The sequence below is a fragment of the Gambusia affinis genome, linkage group LG13 (genome assembly GCF_019740435.1).
Source record: "Gambusia affinis linkage group LG13, SWU_Gaff_1.0, whole genome shotgun sequence".
NCBI lineage: Eukaryota > Metazoa > Chordata > Actinopteri > Cyprinodontiformes > Poeciliidae > Gambusia > Gambusia affinis.
The window spans coordinates 12,730,594-12,743,608 of record NC_057880.1 but is presented as its reverse complement, the minus strand read 5'-3'; the positions used below and the strand labels follow the sequence as shown (position 1 = coordinate 12,743,608).

At 39.7% G+C, this 13,015-nt stretch overlaps 1 protein-coding gene across 22 annotated transcripts in view; it reads left to right on the top strand.

Annotated features, from left to right (window-relative positions):
• The window catches only part of kcnma1a (potassium large conductance calcium-activated channel, subfamily M, alpha member 1a), a 152,126-nt gene that overhangs the window by 128,672 nt on the left and 10,439 nt on the right, over positions 1-13,015 (top strand). For 20 of the 22 annotated variants that reach the window (XM_044137364.1, XM_044137372.1, XM_044137371.1 and 17 more), the window contains 6 exons: positions 390-614; positions 1,133-1,325; positions 5,617-5,730; positions 9,722-9,852; positions 12,281-12,475; positions 12,894-13,012. In XM_044137364.1, the coding sequence (XP_043993299.1) occupies positions 390-614; positions 1,133-1,325; positions 5,617-5,730; positions 9,722-9,852; positions 12,281-12,475; positions 12,894-13,012 (977 nt within the window). Of the gene's footprint in view, positions 1-389; positions 615-1,132; positions 1,326-5,616; positions 5,731-6,950; positions 7,035-9,721; positions 9,853-12,280; positions 12,476-12,893; positions 13,013-13,015 lie in introns of all 22 variants that reach the window. The other 2 variants (XM_044137382.1, XM_044137385.1) reach the window with 1 other exon arrangement.

Here is a 13,015-nt window from a genome sequence, read left to right as displayed (position 1 = left end):
CGTAGTGATGAGGTAGTCATTGTTTGCCTGTCTCTAGTCATAATATCGTCCCTAATTGGTGTTAAATATATTCTATGTTGTCTGCAAAGTTGTACTTTGTCAAATGTAAGTTAAAATATGATTTAAAAAAAACACATGGAGTCTATTTTACAGGTGACAGAGGCTGTTTTATTAAAGCAGGCTGTTTTATTATTTTATTTAAGAATAATGTATTACCTTTATAAGGTGTGAGCTTGGAATTGTATTTTTCAGCCTAATTTTGCAAGTGAGAGTAACATTCATGCACAACTGCATCTTTTCATTCTTCTTTTCTCTGGAACACTTTTTTCCCCTGTTCCTTTCTTTACTCCTCTCCCCTTATCTACCCATGCCCTTCTGTTTCCCTGCAGACTCGGAGTGAAGCCTCCATGACTGTGCTGAGCGGTCATGTAGTGGTCTGTATATTTGGGGATGCCTCGTCCGCTTTGGTGGGGCTGCGAAACCTGGTGATGCCTTTAAGAGCCAGCAATTTTCACTACCATGAACTAAAGCCTATAGTTTTTGTGGGCTCGCTGGAATACCTTCGGAGAGAGTGGGAGACTTTACACAACTTCCCCAAGGTCTCCATCTTACCTGTAAGTGCTCAGTTTGAATATTTCCAGTTAGACACATTTTGAAATCTTGAAGGGCCGCTGTCATTTTGATTCCATCACACACGTCGCTCAATTGAAAGATCACTCCATGAGAGCTCAGTAAACCTCCTTCATCTTGAGGAGAGACACATCCTGCATATCCAAAGTGGAGTTTATGAATGCTGTAGCTGCAGTGCCCATCACAGATGGCATGGCTTGGTGCCTTGGAGCTTGTTAGGCCTGGCTTGACTGATGATCAGAGCAGAATCCCAAACACAGCCCTCAGCACAGGCTAGCCTTTATATTAGTCCATGTCTATGAATCTCTAATGCCTGGTTAGATCAGTGGAATGTCATTGCCTCAAAACAAAAATACTTGTTAACTAATTTCCCAAAGCTCCACTCTGCTCACTTCTTAAATTTGTTTTTCTCTCCCCCATGTCTTTCTGTTCTGTTTTTTTTCCCCCTTGCTCTCTCTCTTGCTGTCTCGCTCTTTTTCTCTGTGTTCTCCTCACCCTGAAGGGTACACCATTAAGTCGGGCAGATTTAAGGGCTGTCAACATCAACCTCTGTGACATGTGCGTAATACTGTCAGCCAATCAGAACAATATCGAAGATACCTCTCTGCAGGATAAGGAATGCATCTTGGCATCACTCAACATCAAGTCTATGCAGTTTGATGACAGCATTGGGGTCTTACAGGCTAATTCCCAAGGTAAGGAGCGTCCTATTAGACTCCATGTACACTGCTGCCCAAAGGGGACAGGTTGTGGCAAGGAGGGAAGATGGTAGTCAAGAATGGAAAAAGGAGAAGAAAAGACAGGGAGGGGATGAAGCAGCCTCACTGGAAGGAATAGAGAGTGCTAAATGTTCTTAATCAAAATTCTCTGCAAGTCTACTGTATTATCCATAAGCTGACATGAGTGCCGCTCATGAGGATGTGCACACTGAAAATCTTGTGTTGATTGCTATGTCAATTCTTTAAAGTTTATGTTGTGCAATTTTCTGACAATTTCAGTGTTGTCTCTGGTAATTAAATGCTCCTAAACCTCTCTGATAATACTTTTTAATGATGTAATCAACATGACTGTGCCGTTTGATGTCGTTCCCCCTGATACGGAGTCTGGCAGATTGTCTGGAACAGATTGTTGATGTTTGCAGACAAACATATGAACCTGGCATCCCATCAGGCCTCATCATCATTAAGCAGCTAGTACAAATCATCAGGCAGGCCAAATCAGCTGCTCCTCATTAGTCACGACAAAACAGCGACACATGCGGGCACACGCTTTCCGCATTTGTGTGGGTGTGTTTGCACCAGTTTAGACACACACGGATTCATGCCAAGGCAATCTGTGCAGACACACTCACCCACATGTAAACCTCAGTTTATGTTTACCTTGAAAGCCGTACCTTGATCTCAGTGCAGCGAGCATCACCACAGCAGAGATGCTGACTCAAGTCTCAGAATATTTTTGCTACTCTTTCTTTGGTATGCACACTGTGGAAACATTTTCACGTTTTATCACATGACAACGGCAAACTTCACTATATTTTCTTAGGATTTGTTTTTTTGCAACAGACCAACAAGTAACACATAATTGTATTCAACCTCTTTTACGCTTTAGTCCCTAAACAAAATCTAAATAAAATCAGCTTTTAGAAATCCCATAATTAGTAACTATGCTTTGTTTCCTATGTGTTGTTTGATCTCAACATAAAACCAGCTGTTGTAGAACATCAGTGAAGACACAATAATCAAGACAAAGGAACATGGCAGACATATCATGGATGAAGTTGAAGAGAGGTTTGAAGCAGTTGTAATCCATAGTTAGTAAAAGAAAAAAAAAGTATATCATACCTGCAAACCAAACAGAACATGGACAACTACTTGAAACTCAGAGGAGGAGCCTTATTCATGGCACATTATTCAGGAGGATCTGCAGAGCTCTAATGGAAGAATCTGTTGACTGAACAACCATTAACTATACAATCCAAAAATCTAGTCTCTTTACAGGAGTCGCAAGAGTTGAAGTGGAGTCCAGTTAGAAGTTCACAACAAGCCATGAAGAAGATATCACAAACATGATAAAGAATGTGCTCTGTTTAGAGGAAACTAAAATTGAACCATTGAGAGTTCATACAAATCATCATATGTGGGAGAAAAGCAACACTGCAGAACATATGCTGACCATCATGAAACACACTGTTGATGGCGTCATCCTGTTGCAATGTTTTAATTCTTTTAGTGAGAGAAGCTGGTGGAACTAAATTAAGATCATCCCAACATAAGACCCTGTAAATGCTGCAGAATACCAAAAACTCTTGCAGGGAACTCTACAATAAAAACTTGACGGAAAATCTGGAATTTATTACTCGCAGCAACGCAATCTTATAAGCCTTAATAAAGAAAGACTATTTCAGTTATTAGAGACTTGAAAATAATTTGTCTGTTTACTTATTTATTTATTTCAAAAATAACCCTTAGAGATGTCCCATCATATTTTCTAGAAGGCCCTTACAAAACCTATAATCAACAATAATACAAATCTTAATTATAAAAAATATTTGTGTACATCTCTGCACTGCAGTGATTATTATGCAAACCAGAATAGTCTCTATTCTTTGCAAAGAGCATTTCCACATGTTTAACATTTATGCCAGTGGTGCTATTTTTCCAGCCATGAGTGAGTGATTAGCTTTCAGTGGCAGTGCCACCAAGGAACAATAAGCAGAAGGCGAACCTCAGAGCGCATTGCTCTGGGGAGCACTACTCACTGAGAGCCACCTCCGTGCAAAAGCTTATTGGTCTCGGTCCCTCTCCCCAGATCGATGCATGGAGCTGAGTGTTATCAATAATTGTGTCTTACACGAATTACCCATTTAAGAAAACACACATTCACCGTGACGTGCAGTCATGCATACACAAAGTACAGAAAATGCACCAACATACCCAAATGCTTCTATTGTTCAGGGATTCCTTCCTTCTGGCGTCGCTCCCGTTCAGACGCTATCTGTGGAATTTGGAAGGTGCAAATGAATAAGTAAACACGTGCTTTCCTAGGGGAGAGCTTCTCACGGCTGCTTGTAGAATGTAGTCAACCACAGAGCATAGCTGTGCCCGCGGGGCTACAAGGATACGGGGGTATGTAACCCAGATCTTGCTTGTCTATTGTACACTGTAGCTCAAAAGACACTATTTTACAGCCTCTCACTGTGAACAACAATGTAATGGAGAGGATTTTGTGTAATGAAACTGCTTTTAAAACTTTCTGGTGGTGTATTTTGGTGGATTAATTTAATAAAAGAACATAAAATATATAAAGTCCTAGAAAAACAAACATAATTCAATTGAAATCCAGAGACAGAGCCAGACCTTTGACTTGATTTATATACTGGGGATGCAATATTTTTTAGGTTAATATGCTAATGCTTCATGTTGAGATTAAATTCTCTCAGGTAATTTAGCAGAACTGTAGGTTGATCAGACAAGATAACACATTTAACTCTCAATAAAGACATCCAGCTCTCTGGAGCCTTTCAGCTCATACTGAGTTGCAGCTTTAGGCTGTAACCCTAACATGTTTTTGAAAGAAGCACAGCGGTAGGCCTCATGTTTCCCACCAGCATCGCTTTCTGGCGCATGAGCTGCACTAAACAGAGGCTGTTTTCCTACATCTTTGCACTGTCTTCATGTTTGCTGTGAAAAACTGTTAGAGCAGCATTTAAGAGGCAAAATGCAAATCCCCCCCCCCTCTGTATCACACTGCTCGGCTTTATGGACTTCGACAGTGTGATGTTGGAGCTGATGCTCTCTGGCTGACTCGCATTGTCAGACCTTGTTTAATAATTGGTTTAACAAAAGTTGGGATCAACCAGGCTTCGGTTCAGTGTGTGCTTTCTACTCCGTCCTAGACTGCTCGGTGTCTTTTTGTTGCAAAGGCCTGAAAGCTCTCTTTTGTAATATGAGCAGCATATTGAGACTTTTGACAAGAAAAGAACACACACACACACACACACACCACACTCATGCACTCTGAATTTGCAATGCTTTTAAAACTTTGTGACCTGAATATATTCCTTGCCTTATGTTTCCATGGCCTTGGCACTATAAGCTGACATTTTGCTGTAGTCAGCACTAAATGATGGATGTCAAAACACAGGTGATGCATTATGCATATAGCATTACAGATTTAGGGTGTTTACTTGTCACTTTGAGAAAATGCAAAAATGTGAAGTCATGTGAATTCGTACTGCTGTCACTTGCACTTGTATTTCATAGTTCTGTGCCGCACCATAAAAGGTTTTCAGGATACACTTCACCAATTTTATCGTAACAAAATGAACAACATATAAAATTTATGTCTGCCCATAGATGGAGGGATGTGAATGCTAAAGTTGTCTTTGCTGACCTCTAAAAGCGCAGTAACTATCAGTTTTTAAGCAGGCACCTCGTTCACTTTGCTCTTTTTTTTATTCTTCCTCCTAATCCACACTCTCAAATTGTGCAGAAAGGGGACATAAAAAGCTAAATGTTAGGTGAGCTGATGTGAGCAGAATGGATAAATATAGAGACCTTGGTGACATGTTCATTCTTATGACACTTTTGAAGTAAAATACATTTAAAGTTGGAGCAGATTTTTTTTTCATTTTTCCCCTTAATCGCAACAGTATTTTAATAAAAAGGCACTACCCTGCAAGGCAAAGCTGTACATAGAAACGTCTTGATATATTTTTCAACTTTTTAAAATTTATACTACACGTGTGAATAATAAGTAATTAATTTGAAAAGTTTAACGCAAACCACAATCTTTTATCCACTGCAATTTCTGTCACAAAACCTACACAGATAAACCCAAGTAGTTTGTAAAGCCTCCCTGATGTAGTAAAAAAAACCCTAATATGCACCCTTTACATTTGCCACTGTTTCTAGCCTGAAAAAAAAGTTTGCTAAAAGCTAAATGAATTTTTGGTTGTTCTTTGTAACAATGCATTTCTGTCTCCAGGTTTCACGCCTCCTGGAATGGACAGGTCATCTCCAGACAGCAGTCCAGTACATGGCTTTGTGCGTCAGGCTTCGGTAACCACCGGATCCAACATCCCCATCATCACAGAACTAGGTAAACCAGTTTCCACCCACCTCTAACGCAGATATTGCATCCCATACCTCGTAACCTCAAATCAGCTCATAATTCATTCCCAGACATTGACAAACCGAGCTGATAGTTCAAGAACTTCATTCTGCTATCAAAAGTTCCAACTCATTCAATGTCATATTGACTGAGGAATGCGTCGTTTGAAATTTTTGCTTCCCTTCAAGTCTACCTTAAGGTTTTTTTTGTTTTTTTTTCCCCCTACATTACTCAATGTGGATAGCTGCTTTCAAACGGCGAGTTGATTTGAAGATGTCAGGCTGGCACTTTTAGGACAAAAGCTCCATCTCCTACAATCTGTTCACTAATGGACAAGAGAAACTCAGCTAGATGGAGAGGGTGGAAGAGGGAGAAAAGGTAGAAGGACAAAAAGTGCCTCGGTTGCAAAATATGTCCATTTATTAATAACAATGCCACTGGTTGTATTCCCACTGGTGAGTGGACTCATGAAACTTTCAGATCTCTAAAGGGCATTCTCAAACACCAGAGACCAGCTACTTTGTCTCCCCTGACCCAATTAGGGAGTAATAGAGCGTAAGGCCAACTAAGAAAAGGCCAGACAGAGAAAGCTGCTACCTAATTCAAGCCAGCCATTACCTGAATGGAGGTTCTCCCATTACACTTTCTGACCACAAAGATTATTGTCCAAGTCAGGTTGGAGTCACTCACTTAAATGGTAGCAAGTACTGGCGTTGTGCCGCTGCATTCTTTCTTGCAAGAATCAAATCTGTTTGTGATAACATTGTCCCACAGTTAAGGAACAAGCAAGAGGGGAGAGTGCCTGGAAGTCACATTGGAACCAAGTGCTGTAATTACATTGTCATATCTTCAGGGTACAGTGCCAGGAGCAGATTAAAGCTGAAATATAAAAACACTCCCTATCAAAGGTCCATGATCAATTTTCCTTGCATGGCATGGGAAGAAGGTTTGTTGGTGGATAAGACCTTGTTTATCCCCTTCTGTGCTACCGTGGTAAAACTGATTGTGGTTTTAAATGGTTAGTGCTGTGACACCTATGGCTTTGTATGCACTTTAATCCAGAGACACTGGAGAACCATGAGCATAATTCTGGAGTTGACACAACAATACTTTGACAATTTTTTTTTTTTTTTTTTAGAAAAGCCTTTGAAAGTGTTTCAATAACAACGGCGTCTCTCCCCCTCTCTGCACCGTCTCATCACCATTAGCTAAACCTGGCAAACTACTGCCATTGGTTTCTCTCAGTCAGGAAAAAAAAAGTGGAACCAGCATACAAATGATAACAGAGCTGGGTAAGCTGAGCCTTTGTCCTCTGCTGCCGTCAGATCCCTTGCTCCACTGCTTGGCTCCTCATCAGCTTGTCTTGATTTATCTGGCTGCACTCAAGGCCCTCGTTGCTCCCGTGGCTTCACTTTAAAAAACATTTTTATTCTTTTTTCGAGTTGAAATTGACGGCCCTTTTTTTTAAATGATTTTGCCCTTCTTTTTTGTGTTTCCAATGCATCACTAGCCTTTTGATCACGTGCGGACTGTCCTTGTGGTTGTTTTCATAGCAACATGCTACCCTGCACCTCCACTCCACTTCCTGTTCCTCTTCCAAACACTTTTGTACGCTGGGCTGCCCCACCACTTACTCTATTCCACCGGTCACTCATTTGACCAATGCCCAATTGATTCATTGTCCCTTTTATTAACATTTTAGCTCTACATCTTACAGAAAATGACTAGGGAAACACAACAAGTGGGGGTTACCACCAGCATTGACCAATTGTATTCACTTTTTAAGACATTGGTAAAGTACAAACTAGCATAAGTAAATACCGATATCAATACCTGATATCCGTTTCCATCTTGCCGTCGTTTGCATATGTTCATTTTGAGGGAAGGGAAAGGGGTTGTCCATGAGGTGTTTTCATTGGCATGTAATGAAAATGTGTAATAATGATGTAATGGAGGACTGTGGGCTTTTTAACTGGAGATCAGAAGGAATGTGTTGCAAGGTTCGGAAATATATATGATATATGTGCACCACAGCAACAATACTAATATTGGATATTGATATTGGTCCAGGGCTGCACAGTGGCACAGTTGGTAGAGCTGTTGCCTTGCAGCAAGAAGGTCCTGCAGCAAGATTCCCGGCCCGGGGTCTTTCTGCACGGAGTTTGCATGTTCTCCCTGTGCATGCGTGGGTTCTCTTCGGGTTCTCCGGCTTCCTCCCACAGTCCAAAAACATAACTGTCAGGTTAATTGGTCTCTCTAAATTCTCCCTAGGTGTGAGTGTTTGTGTGTATGGTTTTTTGTCCTGTATGTCTCTGTGTTGCCCTGAGACAGACTGGCGATCTGTCCAGGATGAACCCTGGCTCTTGCCCGGAACGTTAGCTGGAGATAGGCACCAGCATCACTATCGACCCCACTAGGCACAAGGGTGTTAGAAAATGGATGGATGGATATTGGCCCAAATTTTAGGATAAGACACAGTGGACCAACATAATTTTGGCTTTCATTAAAAAAGGCCAAAATTATAAAGACATATAAATCTGTATGCAATGAATGTATATGCTTTGTTTTAAAGTACAAACTTACTTTACGTCACTGAAATAACTAATCCACTGTTAGTTGAAATACTAATTTTTTGTGATTCCCCTGCAATGTTAATACTTCAGCCTAAACTCCCAAACACTCTGTGATGTGATTCACACTGAACCATTTCACTTCTCAGACCACATTTACACCTGATGTCAGTATGACAAAACTGTGTTGTTACCTGACTTTAATTTGAATTTCAGGGAACAGGTAAACATGTAAGTTTCTCAAACAATGATGATGTGACAAACACATGCATCAAGGAAAACTCTGAAAGTCAAAGCATGATTTGATAAGTGCACGATGTCCATATGTGACGTAATAGCCATTGTTGAAGCTACAGTAAATTATGATGAGACGTTTTCTCAGCAAAGAGATTTTGCTGGCACAGAGAGCAACAATGCAATATATTGCACAAGTGATGTGAAGAACAACAAAATGTAATACATTAAAATTGGGTCCTTCTGCAATGGTTACTACTGTGTATGAAGAAAATTCTTCTGAAGCTGTGTGTGAGAATGTGCTGCATGTTATGTGAAGGAAACACTCCTTCATATTCAAGCACTAAGCTCAACTCATTTTACTGAAACCAATGATAGAGGTTTGTTAAATGGTTTCAAATAAATTCATGTTTTTGTTGTGGCAGCATGATCTCACAGTAAAGAAAGTAAGCTAAAGAAAGTTATTCATGTACATATAAATACCATTAACCAGCATTTGAACTTCAACCCTTTACACTTTATTTAATCTTTAATTAAAGCTCATCAGAATGTTATTTTATGATCTCTTGTTTTCCTGGGGCATAAATATGACATGTTTCACAGTCACATATTTCTACTACAAATCTAATACTACTAAAGTAAGGGTGATGCGTATTTTTCTTCATAAGACAGGAAATGAATTTGCAAGAAAATAGTTTAATTTTGCCTATTTGTACAGCTTAGCTAAAGGGAATTCGAGTTCCTAATGGACTTTGATTTAATTCTTTATTTTGATAAGTAGGAAATAGAAAAGTTACATCTAAGTGTCCACCCATTAATCCATCCAAAATTTGTAGCCTGAAAAAATCAATTAGCAGCATTTTTTTTTTATGTGAGATTATGTTACTGCAAAAAAAAAGACAAGATGCTTTGCACCTTGTCTTTGTTTATTTAGTTTTGATCATTTTTTCTGCGGTTTTTAATTTAGGGCACAGTGTTTAGGCCACTGAAAAACTTCACTTTTGCACAAATTAATGCAATTTTCAACACAGTGATACATTTGTCTTTTCCTTTAAGATTACTGCCCAACACCCAAAGCCAAGATAAACTAAAATTATACATTTCTCTCATATGTGCTGGTGTGTGTGGCCTTCACTCTGACCTTATCTAACTCAGTTTTTCTTCCCGTCTCTCAGTGAATGACTCGAACGTTCAGTTCCTGGACCAAGACGATGACGACGACCCAGACACGGAACTGTACCTCACTCAGCCCTTCGCCTGCGGCACCGCCTTTGCTGTCAGTGTACTCGACTCCCTGATGAGTGCGGTGAGCTTTTCAACATGCTGCAAAATTGCTGTGATTTATTATTTCGCTGCACATTTTATTTTGGAGCACACAGTTTTCTGAGAGCCTTTTCAAAGTGACAAACATTTTAAAAAGTCATTACAGGTAGTAATATTAGACACTTCCTGTGCATCTGGAAAGTATTACAGCACTTCGCTTTTTCCACATTTTGCTACATTACACTCGTATTCTCAGCTGTGTTAGGTTAATCTATTTCCATTGAGTTTTTTTTTTAATTTATTAAAAATAAACCCCCCCGAAACAATCACATTTACATAAGAATTCATAGCCTTACCTTAATAATATTTTGATTAAGCTCAATCGAGCCGTTTTCACAGCTGTGATCACATTCACCTGCCAGTTTTATTGATGTCTAAAACAATTTTTTTTACATGACTTTCATACATTAGATTTTCAAGAACCTCATTAGATCTTTAAACACTAAATGAATGTTGAAGATTATCGCAATAGGGATGACACAAGCTTGTCTATGACAACCAAATGAACCCTCTACTATCTTTTGACAACAGCAACGCTTCAGTGGAGATAAAATTACGAAGGAGATGGAGGAAAGTCTTCTGTAAATCCTCTTCCCCCCGTCTCATGACCAACCATAATTCTTTCCCTCACCATTTGCTGGTGCGATGACTTAATTCCTGCAGTCGTCCAGCTGAATGAGAGGTTAGGGGGCTGAGAGGTGCAGAGCTGCACAGGGAGTAAAACAGGCGTCAGCTGTAGTCTAGAAGTGGTCAGAGGTGAAGCCGGCTAATGGACACTGCTCATCCATCATGAAGCTCTGCAGGCCTGTCAGGGGCCCAGAGAGAGGCGCTGCCACTCTGGCCTCATTGTCGAGTGACATTGGCTGTCTTGGCGTAAGAAAAAAGCTGGGCCTGAACAGCTTGAAGGACAAGTGAACCAGACACCTACAGAGGCCAGTCTAACTGGTTTCCCAGAAGAAAAAGGAGATATTGCTCTGTGTGTAGAACAGCATTCACACTAGAGTAGTGACAGTTTAAGTACTTTTGCTTTTTTTGTGTGAAAAATGCCCATGGGTGCCATGAAATCAGATAAATATTTGTATTTAGGTTTTTAAAAAGTAAGTAAAAGTGTTTTGGTTTATCAAGGCTGCTGTATGTTATTAGAAGGCTTGAAAAACAAAAAAATCTCACAATGTGTACCAGAATTAATAATTAATTAACACGCATTGTCCATCAGTGGAAAGTTTTATGCCTTTTCTTTAAAGGTAAAACCTTTTTACCAACTACCTTTGATCTAAAAACAACTTATAGGAGCTATGCAGAATATCTAAGAGGTTTAAAACTGTAGAATGGGCAAGGACTTTCAGAAATATACTCAGGCTAATCCATGTTATGCTATACAAACTAAATATCAGCTCTATAATTCATAGTGGAAAATGCTTGTCCCCCTTTGAAGTATATAAAGTTCTAAAAGGTAAACTCAAACTTTTCTATCTGACTAACTTATGAATTTAATAGAGTCTCCGCTAGCCAGGTTGAACAATAGGGCCATTAGTAAGATCAGTTCTGGGAACCCACTTTCAGTTAAGACCATGATCCACTAATATATCTGTGAAATTGTTCTTTGATTATTTGCATGTTGCACAAGCTCTAAAGCTGGGCTTGTTTTCTTGTTTTACTCACTGGGTCTGCAAATTGTATCTGTTGCACAATGTTTCAATACTGACGCTGACAATAAGGGCAATCGCCAAAAATGATTTTGTAACATGTACAACATCATAGGAACAAGCAACACAAATGAATAATAATAAATCAGTTATTTTAAATTTAAAATATACTAACAGTTTACATTTCATATAATTCCTCAATTTTAGATATTAAATTTTATGGTCTTTTCAGTCCATTTTATATAGTCAGAAAATATTGTGCATGGTAAGAAAACCATTTACAAACAGAGGTTGGACAGCACCGTCTGTCTCAAAGTTGTCCAAAATTTCCAACTTCAATGGGGGTCCATGTTGTATTTTGGACTGAGAACTAGAAAAAATAGGCTTTTAAATGGAGCATATGAATCAGATATAATTTATATTTAAGACCCAAAATTGAATCAGGGACTACAAAGAGTGGCTTAAAAAATAACGGGAAGCTTTTTAATTTTTTTTTTTTCCCCACTACTTCTTAATTGTGAGACTTAACACAAGGGAATATTTTTTTAGGTTTTCAGTCAATAAAATATAGAGGTGAAAAATACTATCCCCCAGGGTCATCAGCTCATTTCTTTTTCATTTTTTTTTTTTTTTTTTGCAAGGAGACATGGCAAAGGTCAACATAACTTGCTGTCTGTTTATTCCCTTCTCATCTGACACCTCTCTAGTGGTGACTCGGGGAGTCTTTTTTCTTTTTAACACAAAACCCATCTGTGTTCTCTCCAGACATACTTCAACGATAACATCCTCACACTAATCCGGACACTAGTCACGGGAGGAGCCACGCCAGAGCTGGAGGGCCTGCTGGCTGAGGAGAACGCTCTCAGAGGAGGCTACAGCACGCCACAGACGCTGGCCAACAGAGACAGGTGTCGCGTCGCCCAGCTGGCCCTGTATGACGGCCCGTTTGCTGACTTAGGGGTAAGCAAATGCTTTGAGCGGAAATGACAACGTTTTGGCATTACCCAGCAGCACACATCTGGTCGCCTCTGCTTGTCGCAATCCTTAATCCTATGCGAGCAACAGTAATCACAAAAAGCAGGCCTCGGTGGGCGGAGAACACTTTGATAGAGGACAAAGAGTGCTGCAAAGGAAACACCAAGTTGAATTGCTTCCAACCTGTTTTTACAAGGTTTTATTGTTATTCAGAGCTTCTAGTTCTGCAGATTTCTTTCCTCTAGACTAAATTATGGCTTGGTGCACAAACATTGATTGCTGCAGTCTCTAGTGCTAAAAGTTGGCATTCACTTGGAATAAAAAGCAAGTAAAGAGCTGATTAATTTTACTGACAATGAAGGAAGTTCATTAGCTGACATACTTTTCTTTCGTTGTTCACCAGGACGGTGGCTGCTACGGCGACTTGTTCTGTAAAGCCCTGAAAACATACAACATGCTATGTTTTGGGATCTACAGATTAAGAGATGCTCATCTCGGCACACCAAGCCAGTGCACAAAACGGTA